At 44.1% G+C, this 16,918-nt stretch overlaps 2 protein-coding genes across 7 annotated transcripts in view; one reads left to right on the forward strand and one right to left on the reverse strand.

Annotated features, from left to right (window-relative positions):
* The window catches only part of MARF1 (meiosis regulator and mRNA stability factor 1), a 39,539-nt gene extending 28,666 nt beyond the window's left edge, over positions 1–10,873 (reverse strand). Inside the window, exons 1-6 of one of the 4 annotated variants that reach the window (XM_061401207.1) lie at positions 10,751–10,873; positions 6,178–6,379; positions 3,867–4,016; positions 2,411–2,585; positions 1,110–1,336; positions 203–320 (exon numbers count right to left, since the gene is read on the reverse strand). In XM_061401207.1, coding sequence (XP_061257191.1) covers positions 203–320; positions 1,110–1,336; positions 2,411–2,585; positions 3,867–4,016; positions 6,178–6,321 — 814 coding nt within the window. In that variant the 5' untranslated portion in view covers positions 6,322–6,379; positions 10,751–10,873. Of the gene's footprint in view, positions 1–202; positions 321–1,109; positions 1,337–2,410; positions 2,586–3,332; positions 4,017–6,177; positions 6,380–10,750 lie in introns of all 4 variants that reach the window. The other 3 variants (XM_061401205.1, XM_061401204.1, XM_061401206.1) reach the window with 3 other exon arrangements.
* A 906-nt stretch (positions 10,874–11,779) lies between these two features.
* NDE1 (nudE neurodevelopment protein 1) overlaps positions 11,780–16,918 on the forward strand; it is a 44,295-nt gene continuing 39,156 nt past the window's right edge. The window contains exon 1 of one of the 3 annotated variants that reach the window (XM_061401208.1): positions 11,780–12,256. The gene's annotated coding sequence lies outside the window, so the exon portion shown is untranslated. Of the gene's footprint in view, positions 12,257–15,775; positions 15,860–16,918 lie in introns of those variants that run through there. The other 2 variants (XM_061401210.1, XM_061401209.1) reach the window with 2 other exon arrangements.

Consider the following 16,918-nt stretch of genomic DNA (forward strand, 5'->3'; position numbering starts at 1 on the left):
CCTGCAAGAATCCTTACTCAGATTCCCCAGAGAAAAATACAGAAATCCATGTAGTTCCTTTTCTTAACAGTTTTCAAAGGTAAGCATAAGCATGTCCCATGTATTTCAGCATCTTTGGGGGCACATTTTAACATATTCTGGCTTCTATGATAATTCACACATAGAGAGTTTAGCTGAAATTAGTAGATGTTTCTACACTTACTTGACACAAGAACCACAGTGGCGGGAGCAGTGTGAGTATTTGCAAACCTTCGGAGGCTCTGGCGGAGCTTGTCGTCAGCAGCGTTCTTTGCAGTAGCATTGATGTGGGCGACAGTTACCTGCATGAATTTATAATAAGGAGAGATGAGAAAGAGCTGAGCTTAGAAAGCCACTACACATTCTGCCCACATCCAATAGACAGTTCTTGAGGAACCTTTGATTTCTATTGCCACTCAGGGACGGAAAAAAAAAAATTACAATCAAATCTCAATAATTTCACGTTCAGTTCTCCAGACAAATTAACTGTATTCATTATTACCCCTACTTTCATCTCTAATCTTCTGCTTTTGCACTTCATCCATTCCCCTTTCAGAATAGAAAGTGAAATTTTAAGTAGTTACATTAGCTCTCTCTAGCATCTTTTGCCAACAATGTGTGGGTGGCAAAGATTTGATATATGATTAAGGTAAGACTCGGGGCTGTGTTTGATGTTATTAGCTTCCAGCTTAAGAGAACAGACTTTGGGGTCAATCTGGATTTAAATCCAAGTTCATCCACTTACTGGCCATGTGATCTTAAAAAAGTTGCTTAACCACTTGGGTCCTTTCATTTGTAAATTCCAAATAATAAATCCTACGAGCATTCACAGAGCAGTTATAAAAATCAAAGGAAATGATACATATGAAATCACTATACTAGGAAAGCACTAGTCACATGTAAGCAGACTTGCTAAAAAATCAGACATGATTAAATGATTTCAGGTACTTAAATAAATCATCTTTTCCTAATTTATTTACAAACTTAGCACAAACACATTTTAATAACAAATTTTCAACTGGAGTTCTTAAAAAAAAATCATGTGCTTATTCTTCTACTAAGATAAAAAAGAAAAAAGAATTTTCATCTACCTGGCAATTATTCAGCTCTTGAATAACTTCTTTATTTTCTTTACTGATGTCACATACACAAATGAATTCTGCTTCTCTGTGGCCTTTAAAAAACTTCTCCCGGATTCTCTGTACAACTGCAGTAGCTGAGCGGCCAGAAGGGACTGAGCAGTTTTCAATATCCCAAAAAACCCCAATGGGGGGTAAGTTCTCTAGCATCTGTCCTGCCAGTGCAACTTCTGGTGACCCTTGAGAAATGTGAACACGTTTGATTACACACAGCAAAAAACAGGTTAAGATATTAACGATAACAGGTAGCTACCTGTCCTTCCCAGGGGCATGAAAATGAAATTATAGATTGATGTTAAATTTAAGGATGCCAACCTCACTGGCTGGCCCAGTAGACAACCCCAAGTTGCCAAAGTATCTCTAAGCGTTAATTCCTCTTTCAGGAGAGAACAAATCCAAAGGTCAGTTTACTTTAGGCCCACAATCAATCCATCATAAAGCATGAGCCATCCTCACGCTGACCGGGTATGCTCCTCAACACTAATACACAGGTGACAGGACACTGCCCTCTGGGGCCCAGTGTCATGCTGGGCCCACACCTCACTCAGTGTGGGAGAACAACGAGAACGAATGGTGAAGGTGTTATAGCCCTTGATTTTAATGACTTTTAACACTGCAGTAACATCTGATCCAACTTTTGAAAAAATGTTTTTAAAAGATAAAGTATCATAACAGCTACTTTTGGGGGAAATGATCTTAGGTTTTCAAATACTGTTTTTTTGTCAGCCATTTCTAAATACTAGTTATGTCTGGGCAACATAGAACATTAAGTTGACACCAAGTCCCTTCCAGCACTCATTTCTCCTCATACACTTCCCGTTTTTCTATACACAGCTTCTGATCTCAAATAGCCCCAGCTCAACATAAATGGCAACTGACCTACTGGTCTACAAGGGTAAGAAGATTTTTACCAACAGATGGAAATGGAGACACACACACGTGAGTTTTAGAACCACAAGGAATCTTTTAAAGGCAGTTAAATGCAGTGTGGGTTTCCCTGGTGGCTCAGAGGGTAAAGCGTCTGCCTACAATGCTGGAGACCTGAGTTCGATCCCTGGGTCAGGAAGATCCCCTGGAGAAGGAAATGGCAACCCATTCCAGTACTCTTGCCTGGAGAATCCCATGGACTGAGAAGCCTGGTAGGGTCACAAAGAGTCGGACACGACTGAGCAACTTCACTTCACTTCAAATGCAGTGTTAGTATCAGATATCGAAAACTTTAAATATGCATTTTATACAATACTGTCATTTACCAAATTTCGAAGCAGCTTTGCCTAGACTGGTCGCCAATAACAACGTGGTCTCCTTTCCCGTTCCTTTGGTTCCACAGCCATTACACAGAGGAACAGTAACAGGTGCAGTCTGAGTGTTTGGAGGTGGTATATTTGGCCAGACTTTAGCAGCATCAATTATACTATTTCTTGCTGGCTGTTTTAAAATTTTTTAAAAAGAGGAGGAAGTTTCAGATATATTATTTCAGAATGTAAAGAATTACACATAACAACTGAAAATACATTCTAAATGTTTCTCCTTTCCACCTGCTAACCTAATAAAATGTATTTTCAAATCACCTTTCCCAGAACTACCAAAGCATAAACTCATTTCAAAGTGCCCTGAAATGATCAGGGAAGATATTCACACAATTAGACCTTTACATTCTGGGGCATGTGTCTGTTACAGTAGAAACCCGCAGACACACTTCACAAAAAAAGGAAGTTAAAAGTCTTTACTTGAGCCCAGGTGTGATGGAGGCCAAATTTCAAGTTCCCCCAATTACTACAAAAGGACAACATGCAGCCATCTGTATTACATGAATGGGTCCATGTATCAGGTGAGCATTAGCTTTAAGAAATTCCAGTTGTGCTCCAGCCTTTAAAAACAAGAGAGCACAAGTCTTTGCCAAGCTAGGCTTCCATGTAGGAAACAGATTTATTACAGGAGACTCTAAAAGCATGAACCGAATAATTACACTACACTTTTCTCAACAGTCCCTCCCGTTGTACCCTTTGCTTTCTTTCTGAACTTCTTCTGAAAAGAAGTTATGCTGATGGGGTGAAAAATCCCACACACAAAACCAAAATTGTTTTTCTTTTAAAGATAAAAGTCATTTTATTTTTAAAAAGTCATTCCTCAAACCTTAGCTGCACCCAACATAACAAATAAAAAGATACACACCTTGCTGAGACAGTCTTCGCAGTAAAGTGAGCCCTTTAAACAAACTGGAGGTACCACATTTAGGTGCAAAGAGTTGGTGCATAAGTGAGGCGTGAGCTCCGACTGTGAAACGTGATCTTCCACGTGCCCGGGAGCCCCGCTTGTGAAATCAGAACAGGGGAAATAGCCCGCAGAGGAAGGACAGCCCTGGAGAGCCGGAAACTGATGCAGCTTGTGCACGTTCCCACGGCACGACTGGAAGTGCAGCTTCCCACAACAGGGCAGGTGCTTGCAGGAAGAGAGGTTACTTTCTAGACACATGCTGGGAAAGTCGCTTGCAACGCCGGCCAAGGTGTTCCTAGCTGACGCATTCTGGAGTGGAGGTGCAGACTGGAAAGCAAGCCCTGACCCTACCTGACACGTGATTGTCCTGGTGCTCTGCGAGTCTAACAGGGCGCCCGGGGGAACCAAGCTACCAGCCCCTCCGCCACTGCCACCACCAAAACGCACTGGCGAAGTGGAAGGGTCATTAGTGCAATGGGCACAGCAGCTTACTTTGGGGACAGTTGAAAGCTGTACTTTAGGTTGCTGAAGAGAGTGGATATCTGGAAGTGGGACTGCTGGGAAAAGTTTAGAGCCAGCATGAAGGGGAGATGGTACATCCTTTAGTTCCACAGCAACTTTCTTGTTCTCCATGTAATCTTTCTGAGGAAAGAAAACCAGAACACAAGTTAATTTTTTGAGGCCGGTGACTTGGGGTTACTCACAACTGACTGCATTAAAAACGAACACTGTTCAAACCTTATTTAATTTACATCACTCGATCATAACCACACAAATGGAATGGCAGCTAAAACCAGGAGCGTTCTTCAGTGGGAGGTGAACACTGAAACAGACAACTAAAATTAAGACTGTGTCCTTCCTGACTTTTAAGAGACTGGGGGAGGAGGTCTGTTCACATATTTAACAAGCCTGGTTAACCATCCATGTCTCACTGGCTTCCCTTTGATAACTTCCCCTTGCCTCTCAGTGTCTTCTGCAGACAAAACAGGTGGTATGAAAAACAACAGTCACAACAGTATTCACTAAAGACAGCTTATGAGCAAAGCGCTTTAAGGAAAATACTAAATAGTTCTTGCAGTAAGATCATAGGTGGTTTTATTACAGCCCTCCAGGAGAGAAGATATCAAACACTATGGATGAGATCGGCCATCTGCCCAAGTGGCCCATCCATGAACAGATCTTTAACATGTTACTAATGACATTTAGCAAACCATGGGACATCATGACCTAAAGCCATAACACCAACAACTATTTTGTAGCCAGTAGAAAGAATTCGAGTAATAAGGAAACCGCCTGGGAAACAGACATGAGAAATAGTCTATCATATGTCTCCAACATAGACACTTGAGGCTGGTCCATTTATTAAGATCATAGCATAGCCCTGGTGTCAGAGACCTGGATTTGAATGTGATACTAAATAGTTTTATGACCTCGGGTAAGTGACTTAACCTAATCTCTCCATGCTTCAATCCTGTCATCCTTCAACTGTGAAGAGAATGTACCTACCACATTTGTGAGAAGGATAAAATGAAACAGTGCACCTCAAGCGCTCAGCAGAGTACCTGGCCACTGAAAGGTGGTGCAGCGGGGTGGGGTAGGGGAGTGTCCAACCAATCAACAGCTTTTATTGGCTGAGTGCAGACACAATTAAGACGAACAGGACGCCCTGATACAGTGACTGAGACACACTCATCCCTTAGAGCATAGAAGGGTCCATCTGGCTGCTAAGATTTCACTCCTTCTGCTGATTTTATACTCACCTGGGAGGGTATATTCATATGAGAGAAATTTGGACTTTCAGTTAAGATTTTTCCTAAAAGGGAGGTAATAGCGATGGTCTGACCAGTCAGAAAGTAGTGTGTTCTACCCTTGTGGTAATTACAATTCAGGCTGGAAATGAACTCATTGGCATTCTGATGGCTTTAGAGCTGGCTCTCGTGGGCAGGGTTACTGTGAGTCGGTCTTCCTGAATGTATTCAATTCGGGGTGCCACTGACAAAATCGAGACTCTGCATCTGGAAAGGTGACAGTGCACTTCTGTGTCGAGTGACTCCTTTAGGCCCCAGATCTGCCACCCTGGACCCCTGCCTGAAGCTGCCAGCTCTCAGTGCAGACTGTCCCTGAACTAAAATACTTCTGAAATAACTTCAGTTACTGATGCCATGCAACAAAGGCAGCTATGTAATGAAAATGTGGAGATGACAGGGAATTGATTTTTTTTTAAAGTCTGTTATCAATACTCATATAAAATCATAGTAAAGTCTCACTTAATTCCCAAGTACAAGAGAAAAAAAACAGATGATAACATGATATAGCAAATGAAGTCAGATAAAGTCAACATCATTATGAAAAGGCAAAAAAGGAAGTCCCAGATATATTTAAACATTCAAGAGAAATCCTGAACAGAAAAAGATCATCAATGAGGTCATACAATCTTGCTGTGATTTTAAGACACAAAATTCAGAAGGCTACAGTAAAATAAAATCGATTTCATACTTTCCTCCCATTTTATCCTAAAATGTGGATTTTTGTCTTTGGAATGTGACTTTAATGAGAAACAAATCTCTCCCAAATTTCAACATCACACCTTTAAAGCATCTAATGTTACTCATTACTACAGGATTTAAAAAACTTTACCCTCATTGAGTCAGGAATTATAATAATGTGCTACATGAAGTAATACAAGCAGGACACAAGGGAAAACTCAGCACAGACTCCAGGGCGAGAGACTGCCCCAGACCAAACGGATCGCTCATCTATTTGCACAAGGAATTTGCTATGTCCTTAGTCTGCACATAGTTACCGTTTGGGGACTAAGTGGCAACGTTTGCTCAGGACGAGAAAAGCAGTTAGAGAATCTCCAAAGCCATGGCTTAGCATCGTTATCTTGTTGAAGCCATCCAACTGTTCTACTGCAGGGGTTCTCAGTTCCGCTTCCTTCCATCATACAGCCATGCGGAGCGGTTCAACATTCTTTCATCTTTCTTTTCTTTCATTCTTCCACCCTGTTAAGAATGAGGTTTCAACGTTATTCACTTGTGTAAGTACAGATTTTATTACTGAAATATAAGACTACAACTATATTTACAGTGCATTGTTTTTGTTTAGTCACTAAGCTGTGTCCAACTTTCGCGAACCCACAGACTGTAGCCTACTGGGCTTCTCTGTTCCTGGGATTTCCTAGGTACGAATACTGGAGTGGGTTGCCTTTTCCTTCTCCAGGGGATCCTTCTGACCCAGGAGTTGAACCTGTGTCTCCTGCATTGCAGGTGGATTCTTTACTTCTGAGCCACAAGGGAAGCACATTTATGGTGCACAGGTCATTTCAAACAGGGCTGATGCAACCAAATCTGGGTGCTTTAACACGGACCAAAGACCGAGTCTTCCAAAGGTGTACCAGTCACTCAGCAGTGCTGCACTCTCCTGATGGAGATACAAGATTTAGCCACTCATATCCATGATTAGCGAGGTGGGAAAGTAAAAATTAGCATAATTGTCTTCCAAGTTTAAAAAAAAATTATGGTGCAATGGCTCCCAGTCAGATCTTAAGGAACAAAAGTAGAACGGCTATCAAAGGATACTGTAAAAGTGAAAAGTGTCAGTCCCTCAGTCCAGCTGGCTCTTTGCAACCCCATGAACTGTAACCTGCCAGACTCCTCAGTCCATTTTTCCAGGCAAGAATACCAGAGTGGGTTGCCATATCCTCTAGGGGATCATCCCGACACAGGGATCAAATCCGGGTCTCCTACATTGGCAGGCAGATGCTTTACCGTCTGAGCCACCAGGAAACCTGGCATCAAAGCATATTAAGCTTACTAAAACTGGTAAACTTGGTTGACTATTTATACTTGAATTCTAACTATATCAATTTGACTTAAAAAAAATTTATCATCTTCCATTCCTTATGTCTCATAACTCTTCAAACAAAAGTGAACTCTGGATGAGCCCTCTTTCCGGCCATGCTTGAGAGAGGTCACCGCATCTTGGACACCTGCATACTCCCTCCTCTTCACTGAGCTGGAGCCAAGGTCCTCCAGCACTGAGTAGACTTTTTCTATATAGTATTTCTTAATTCTTCTTGACTATCCCTCCCTAAGGACACTACTTGGGACAGTAAAAAAGTTAACAGGAGAGAACATGTAATTTGAGTAAAAGAACCACTACATGTCCTCATTCTCAATTATGTAAGATTGTGAAACTGATTTCAGAGCAACTTATCTCACTGTGTCTTTGATACTGAGTATGGAAGGTCCAAATTAACTGACCTCTGTGGACTCTGAATTTGATTCGGCTACAGAACAAATCGAACCAACCTCTCAGTTCGCTTATTATGAAAGTAGAATCTGCTATGCCACCAAAAATCTAACAGACACATCTCAAGTCCCAGATGTGCTGTATCTACTCCAGAGCAACACTCTACAAGTCTTGAAACAGTACAATAAAAGCAGATGCAATCAATAGCAGCCATTGGGCGTGGAGGCAGCCTGCCAGTGATAAGGACGACTGAACCTCATTTCTAAGCCCTCGTCACCAAACCCCAACCACCACCTCCTCTTACTGACAATGGCCATTTTGAGGTCATTAATTTATCTTTCAGAAATTCCTGGGCATATAGAAAAGAATTTCCTTTAGCTCTTTCTCTGGTAAGATTTTCTTATAAAGAGATTTAAACATCCACATAGTAGGGTGAGGGGAGAGAAGTCACTTCTATAGTCACTGTAAGCACTATGTCCATATAAGTGCTATGTCTAAGCTATAGGAAAACCAATCACATAAAACGGGGGGAGGCAAACTATGGCCTAAAATTATAGCCCAAACCAGCCCACTGCTTGTATTTAAATGGAATGCGAACTAAGAATATAGTTCACATTTTTTTAATCCTTGGGGAAAAATCAAGAGAATAATTATATTTTGTGACAAAGTTATATGAAATTCAGATTTCAGCGTCTATGAATAGTTTTGAGACACAGCCATGTTTATTTAAGTTCTATGGCTGTGTTTGCACTACAACTGTGGAGTTGATTCTCTGCTATAGAGACTACACAGCCCACAGAGCCAAAAATATTTACAATTTGGCCCTTATGTAGAAACTACAGAACTTCTTCAGTTTTATTTTCTTCCTCTGTCAAATCTGCCATAATTTCTCTCTGTCCACCTCACAGTATTACTGTGGAAAAAAGAAAACCAGATAAAGGACCCACCATCTATTTGTCTTCATTACCATATGGCCTGTGCCAAGCACAGGCTTCTACACAGTATATACGAAGTAAATATTTATTGAATGAGGGAATGAATAAAGCAGATATTCATCTACAAAACCCAGAGCTAATCTGGAGACAGAGATGAAGTTACTGCAGCAATGGTAATAAACTAAGGTACTTGTCCTTTCTATCAAATACAGACACCTCACACCCCCTAACAATCTCCTCTCTAGAGCCTAAGAATTTGGGATATTCATGATACACACAACTTCGACATGCTCTCTCAAGTTTATTCAAGGCGAATTCTAACTAACGCGAAGCTAACTAATGCATTTTTCTTTAAGATCATTTATTTCCTCATTCACCAAACATTTACTTAGTAGCTGCTATGTAGTAGGCTTGTGCTTGGCACAAGGGATACAATGATGGAAACACCAGAAAATGCAATCCATTTATGTCATCTTTTTTCCCACAGTAAATGTGTGTGAAAGCCAAGGGAGAAATCGGCCACGTTTTTAATGAGGAGGAAAAAGAGGCTTGCTTTCCTGGTGGCTCAGCAGTAAAGAATCTGCATGCCAACGTAGGAGACACTGGTTTGATACCTGGGTCAGAAGATGCCCTGAAGAAGCAAACGGCAACCCACTGCTGTGTTCTTGCCTGGGAAATACCATGGAGAGAGAAGCCTGGCTATAGTCCATGGGGTCACAAAAGAGTCAGACACAACTTACTGTCTGAACAACAAACAGAAGCTTAATGAAGTTTTGGAATTTGCCCAAAATCACACAATTATTAATAGAAAACGGACAGAACCAGGCTTATCCACTTCTTCCCACACAACCAAGGTACCTTTGGTATCATCCAATGCAAGCAAAAGAAAGTAAAATATATTAGTACAAATGTGCACCCAGAAATTTTCCTAAATGCTCCTGGGAATGATAAGTAATTTGGTCATAGCAACTTGGTGGTCATAGCAACTTGGTGGTCAGAGCAACTTGGTGGTCAGAGCAACTTCTGTTTCGTCATTTGAGTGAGCGTCTCACTCCTGCCATTATCTCTCAGTCTTCAAGGAATTCAGATAGTGCTTAAGAGCAGACTGTGACATCAGGCTGTCCTCATATTACTCCCCAATTCTGTTGCTTCCCATCTGTGCAGATCTGGACAACGTACAACAAGTTCTCTGAACCTCAGCTCCCAGGTGTAAAATAGGCCTGATAACAGCAGCACCTTCATAGGATTAAACCACACCAACGAAGTAGAAAACTTAGCAATGGCCTTCTCTCCACACCTAGTCTAGTCCTCAACACCCGGTATTACCCATCCCATCCCTGAGTTTTTCTGTTGCTTTTCACAGCTCTTCTTTCTAAAATTATCTTATTTGCTTGCTTTTATTATGTCTCCCTCACTTAAATATAAACTCCAGGGTAGTATTTACTTATGGATCATGGGTGGGTTTTTTTTTTATTCATTATTGTATCTCCTGCACCTAGGTCACGGTCTGGCACACATCAGTAATTCTTGAATGAAGAGTTTAATAAGCGTCTAGGACGACAATTTAGGCTTCAACTTCTCTGTATGAAAAACAGAATATTTATACTCAGAGATGTTGGAAAGTGCAAACGATGTAACTGGAAAGCTCTAGGTAGTATCAGAAAGGTGCCACGGAAATTAAAAAGTGTGTCACAGTGCCACAATACAATCTGTGCAGTGACTCAACCCTAAGACAACTCAGTGCTCTAGGTCAAGCCAAAGGCTGCACTCTAGGGAGTGTTGATAGACCGAGGAGGGTGCAAAACGTTAGAGGTGGTTGCAAAAACACTAGCCCTTCTCTTCCTGTCTTAAATTTCCAACAGTACACACTCCTCTAGAAAGGCTCCTCTCCACACCTGGAAGGGCCCTCAAGGGAGAAATGAGACAAACTGTAGTCAGGGAGCCAAACACCCCCAAAGGGCAGCAGCAACGCTGCAATGACAGTCGTGAACTGAGCAGAAAGGAGGCAACTCGAGCCTCTGTTGGGGGCCTGACGGGTGGGTCCCATGGCTTCTCAACAGTCTAGCCAACCTCCCCCACCCCCGCTGGCAATAGGCAGAAGGAAGGGACACACTCCCGCGTTCCAGCCTGGTGCCCAGAAAAAGAAGCGCGTCGGGAACAAGTTCCCAGCGTTGCCAGCAAACTCACCTCTGCCGCCGGCCCCACCTCCGCTCACATTCCGGCCCCGCCGCCTTCCCCCCGCCCCCCCAGGCCCTTTGTTTTGATTCCCGACTCCGCAGCTCCCGCCGCCGCCGCCAAGCGCACCCTCCACTTCCGCTTCCGCACCGCGCCTCCCCTGTCGCAAAACCGACGCCCTTCTCTCCTCATGGCTCCGCCCCTTCCTCCGCCCCTCCCCCGCCGCCGCGTCCTCCCCGCGCGGGGCGTGCTGGGAACCCCGGGGGGGGCGGGGCCTCGCGGCCCTGCAGCCTCGTCAGGCTCAGTCCCCTCCCGATAAACCTCTAAATAGGGACCTTCCCGGGGGGCTACCTCGGCTTTTTTGGCGAAAACCCCCAGTTTATGGAGGCCTTGATCCTGGCTTATGGTTGTGGCGTGGAACGGAACCTCAAAGAGGGGAATTAGGGTGCTAGTGAGGCGGAACCCCGGGAAAAAACCTGCCAACCGGGATTTGATACCATTCAGCCCTTTAGGTCTTTTGAGGGAAGGCGGTTTAAGAGGGATTTCGAAGAAAAACCCGATCGTTTGGCATTTTTTTCTCTTACTCGCTCTTGTCACGTGATGGTCCTATTAAAAAAAAGAAAAACTAAACTAAATGACGCCTGTTTGTTATAGCATCCTTCATCTAGTGCAACCTAGTGGCGAGCGGAAAAAAATAAAAATAACTGCCAACTGGGCTTCCCGCGAGGTCCTTCGGGCCGGCAGGGCTCCTCGGGAAATTGTGATCCGGCTGGCAAAAATAAAGCCTGTTCGAAGACTAGGCTGGATTGTGTCACCAACAATTAAGAGGTCCTCGTGACTTATGTAAAAAAAAAAAAAAAAGAAGATTTTTTTTAAAGTCCTGGTCCAAAGCTCGTTACAAATGAATACTTTTCCAGGGACCGGTTGGGCGAGCAAAAGGAGATTTATAATTGCAAAATCCTTGTGAAGCCAGGAACAGCTTATGTTTTAGTGGCTAGATTTGCCATGTTTGGGGTTTTTTTTTGGGGGGGGGGGCGGTGTTTTGGGTTTTTTTGGCTGCACATTCTTCACTTTTATTTGAAATTATAAATTTTTTTACGTAGGCAAAACAGACATTTCTTAAACTGTCAGCTGTTCACTATTTCCTGTTGCAAATTAGAAAAACAAAGCACATATTTAGATTTAGACATAGTTTAGGATGCAGTAGTCGAATGCAGTGTAAAAGTTTATTTCTGAAGTTTGCTAAGAAACAGGTTAACCTTGCAAAGGGATCAGTAGGTAAAAATGGCCAAAAGAGAACTTTTTTCTCTCTTTAGTATGTAATGTGAGGCAACCTCATTAGGCAATCCACATTAAGTGGGGGAGATTTCAGGGGAAGCTAATACATCCTTGTAGGCTTTTTTTTGTAGACAGGCATTGTGGAGGGCAAGATCAAACACGTAGCTGAAGAACCCTTTGTACCGGTAGTCCATCTTCCAGAAGGCCGATGACAAGTTCACACATCAGCTGCCTGCTCAGGTATTTATTACCGCTGAGTAATTCTTCATTGTGTCTGTGTGTGGGGCACATTCTCCAAGTGGGAATTAGGACAGATGAAAAACAACCCTGTTTCTAGCGTTTTTTTCCGAGTACCAAAAATTCACTTCTCAAAGAGGTATTTTTTTCCCTCCTTTTCATTCTTTCTAGTGTCTCCGAATACAGATAATATTAACTAAAAATATAAAAGGAAGCAAAATAATTGTGAAATTTTTAATTGCTAAAGAAAAAAAAAAGGTTTAGCTGTAAAATAAAGAGTAGACACATGTCTGACATTGCCAGAGCTGTGCCTGGTGTAACAGGTAAATAAAATACAGTAAATAAAAACAAACCAATCGTACTAAATGGAAGGCTAATGAAAAGGTTGAATTACAAATAGTTTTTAAAGATATGCTTCTTTATTTCCTATAGAAAATTAGCCTAAACTACACTTGCCCTTAGAAACACAATTATGCATCAACATGTAATTTGATGCTTGTGAAAGGGTGTGTTTTTTTTTAACATTTTTCTTAAGATATGTTTTCTAGAGCATAGCCTCTGTGAATCTATTTCTTTGCTGGGCAAATTCTTAAGATTACCTCTCAGTTACCTGCCCTGTCCATATTATAATCTTTATGAAACCAAGACTAAGATTTGTTTTTGTGCAATTCAAATGGCTGTTACATTCAATCCAGCTCCTAAATTAATCTAGCTGCCACAAAAGGCGTTTCTTCTCCAGCTACTTCCGTGTTATGGTTAGTGTTTTGAAATGATAAATTATGGTGGAAGGATTTAAGCAAGAGAAACCCAGCTTTCTGCTCATTAATATCTGAACGCTCCAAGGAAAACAAATTGAACAAAGAGAACAAAGTTTTTAAGTACACCAAAATTTCCCTTTCATTTTTTTCAAGGTTTTACCCAATAACAAACCCGTTTACCTAAACATATTCCTGAGAGAAGTTTAATGATAATCATTTCAATGTCTTCTTCCTTTTATTTTTAATGGAAAAATGAAGAAAATTGAGAACCCAGTAGTTTAAATGATAATGTCGTTTAGTCAGTACTGATCAGCTCATCAATGTGTGTTTCAGTTTATGTAAACTGGTGGGGCAGCGGTGCTGCTGATTATTCTCTCCCAGAATCCTCACAGAATGGTGAGGTTCTGGCAAGGACAGCGCAAAAGTGACAAGAGGATGCAAATCATTTATTAGCATCTGGGGCCAGGATGGATATTTCCTAAAAGACATTCTGATACCTTCCTTAACCCTATTCATGTAGGTGGTAGATCCCTTTTGTGTCTCTGAGCTTCTTTCAGGAACTAGCAAGGAGTCAAAGAAGAATTAGGGCTTTTCTGGTGCCTCAGAGGTAAAAGAATCTGCCTGCAATGCAGGAGACCCCAAGACACAGGTTCCATCGGAAAAGGCCACCTACTCCAGTATTCTTGCCTGGAGAATCCCCTGGACAGAGGAGCCTGGTGGGCTACAGCCCATAGGGTCGCTAAGGAGGTGGAAGTGACTGAGTGATTAAACAACAACAAAGAGGAATTCAAGGCCATTCTTAACCATGGCGGGGACACAGGAGGGATTCCATGTCTGGTTGGAGGCCTCAAAGTAGCTAAGATCTCTCTGCCTCCAGTATCATGACAAAGAACACTGATTAGGAGTCAAACATACCCAGCTTTACAGCCTGATTTGTTTACTAATTGTGAGACCTTGGGCAATGCATTTAAACTTCCTACACTTTTGCTTTCTCATCTTTAAAATGAAGACAATAAAAGTTCTTTCCTGTGATTCTCATCATCTGGGTCTCAGCTCCATTGTAACCTGGTATAGTGGCTTTCCCTGACATTCTATCCGAAGGGACCTCTCCCAGCCCCTTTCTATTACATGACTTTGCTTTATTCATAGCACTAATTAGCATCTGAAATTATTTCACATTTTCTGTTTGCTGATTTAGTGTCCTTTCTTAATACTACAAGCCCTTTCAAGACAGGTGTCTTGTCTGACATTTATTGTGCTATAAGTGAGTGCTCAGTAAAAATTTATAAACCTACTTGGTGAACAAGTAGGACTGCTGTGAAACCCACATCAAGAAATTAGTATTATGCCTGACACAGACAGTGGTGGTTTAGTCACAAAGTGGTGTCTGTCGCTTGCCACCCATGGACTGTAGCCCATCAGGCTTCTCTGCCCATTGGGTTTCCCAGGCAAGAGTACTGGAACAGGTTGCCATTTCCTTCTCCAAGGGATCTTCCCCACCCAGGAATCGAACCTGGGTCTCCTGCATTGCAGACAGATTCTTTACTGAGCTACCAGGGACCAGTGAAAAAAAAAATCATGATCACTACCTACATTTTTTGTTGTTTGGTTGCTCAGTTGTGTCCGACTCTTTGCCACCCCGTGAACTGCAGAATGCCAGACTTTCCTGTCCTTCACTATCTCCCAGAGTTTGCTCAACCTCATGTCCATTAAGTCGATAGTGCTCTCCAACCATCTCATCCTCTGTTGCCCCCTTCTACTCCTGCATAGATTGTACTTAACTATGTGCTGAGGCCACTGTCCTAAACCTTTTACAAATGCTAAGTGAATTCATTTCATCTCTGCATAATCCTAGAGGTAAATCCTATCACAAATCCCATTTTATAGATGAGGAAAGTAAATCACAGAGAGTTAACTTGCCCTAACCAAATCAGTCAATCCTAAAGGAAATCAGTCCTGAATATTCACTGGAAGGACTGATGCTGAAGCTGAAGCTTCAATACTTCGGCCACCTGATGTGAAGAACTGACTTATTGGAAAAGACCCTTATGCTGGAAAAGACTGAAGGCAGTAGGAGAAGGGGACGACAGAGGATGAGATGGTTGGATGGCATCACCGACTAAACGGACATGAGTTTGAGTAAACTCTGAGAGTTGGTGATGGACAGGAAGCCTGGCGTGCTGCAGTCCATGGGATCGCAAAGAATCCATCATGACTGAGCGACTGAACTGACTGAACTTGCTCAAGATCATACAGCTACTAAGGGGCAGAGCTAGGATTCAAGGCCAGGCCCCAAAACAAATTTCTATAAAGGAGCTTTGCTGCCTTTTCAGAAGATAATGATGTCGAAATTTTTATATTGGTTGTCAAGTTCTGGGAAGGACCTGGGACACTGCTTACTCTAAGGAGACGTAGATCTTTGTTCTTCTATCTGCTTCGGAGGAAATCCAAGAACAGGAAAACGCAATCGGGGTGAAGGGCAGGGAGTCATATTTTCTTGAAGTGGCCCGCAAGTCCAAGCCCGTTCCCCGCGGTGTCTAGGGAGCAGCCCGCAGCCTCCAAGCCCAGCCAGAACCCTGGCAGCAGCAGGAGCCTCCCAGAACCCCTCCCGCCAGCCCGCCTAGGGCCGCCGCGTGGCCGCGCCGCGCCCGGGACCTGGGAAAAAAGTTTCCAAAAGGCGCTGCTCGGCGCTGATTGGCCGCGGGGGACGCGGTCCCGGGGAGCGGCAGCCAATGGACGACGCCGGCCGCGGGCGCGGGGGCGGGGGCGGCGGCCAGAGGCCCGGGGCTGCACCGCCCCCCGCCGCAGCCGCCCGAGCCGCCGCCGCTGGTCCGCAGAGCCCGAGCCGGTAAGTGCGGAGCTGCGGCCCCCCGGGGCAGGGGTTGCTCGGAGGCTGCCATCGCCGTCGTCCTCATCACCGCCACGGCCGCGGGGAAACTCTTCTGCCCGCCCGACGCCCGCCGCGCTCTCGGGACCCCCGGCCGCGGCGGTGCAGGGAACTTGGCGCGCCCTTCACTTGGGCGTCGCTTCCCGGCCGCTGGGCTCGAAAAATCGCCCTTCTCCGGAGCCTCCCTTCCTAACTTAGTGCCTTCCCACCCTTGTGTCCTGCGCGCCCGGCTCCTCACCCTTTCGCCAACTTTCTTTCTCTTTCTGCGCTCGCCTCTCTCCAACCCCGCTGCCCTCCCCTCCCTGCTTGACTTCCTTGGCCCTTCTGCCCTGCTCGTCCCGGGTCCCCGGAGCCCGGTTGCTCTGCCCTGTTCCCTTCCATCCCCCGCCACCCCGACATCCTTCCTAGAGTCCTCTGGTCTCCCTTCTCGCTCAGTTTCTGCCCCGCAGCCCTCGCCCTTTCCTCCTGCTGCCCCCACCTCCCTCTCCGTCCTCGTAGCCCCCCGCCGTCCCCATGCTCGCCCACGTCCCCACCCCACTGCCACCCTCGGCGGAGGCCTCTTTCCAAAAACCTCCCCTCTACTTGGCACTCCCCTCCCTTTGGGAACGTGTTTGGAACGGTCTTGTTCCCTCCGCCTTTCTCAGATCTCTGCTGCAGGACGGTTCAGATTTCCCCTGACAGCACTTTGGGGAAGGGTTGGATAAAGGATGAAAACGCTTCTTCTAGAGCTTGAATGCGGTGACTGGGCTTACCTGCCTCTCTGAGGTCATAGGAAACCCCTCTGGACACTGCTTTTTTGGGGGACCCTAAGATTATCTTCTCCAGTCCTCTCAAGTTCACTGTCTCCTGAGGGCTTGACCTTCCCTTATTTCTTGGTCCAGGTTTTGTACCTGGTGTGACCCTCTCTACTTGTAGGTCCCTTTAAATTCCTTTCTAAAGAAATGGCCTATGCAGCCTGTGCTGTACAGAAATTTCAGATTTTCTCTGTGAGTTTTGTTGATGTATTCTAGGAAAGGATGG

The sequence above is a fragment of the Bos javanicus genome, chromosome 25 (assembly GCF_032452875.1).
Source record: "Bos javanicus breed banteng chromosome 25, ARS-OSU_banteng_1.0, whole genome shotgun sequence".
NCBI classification, from domain to species: Eukaryota; Metazoa; Chordata; class Mammalia; order Artiodactyla; family Bovidae; genus Bos; species Bos javanicus.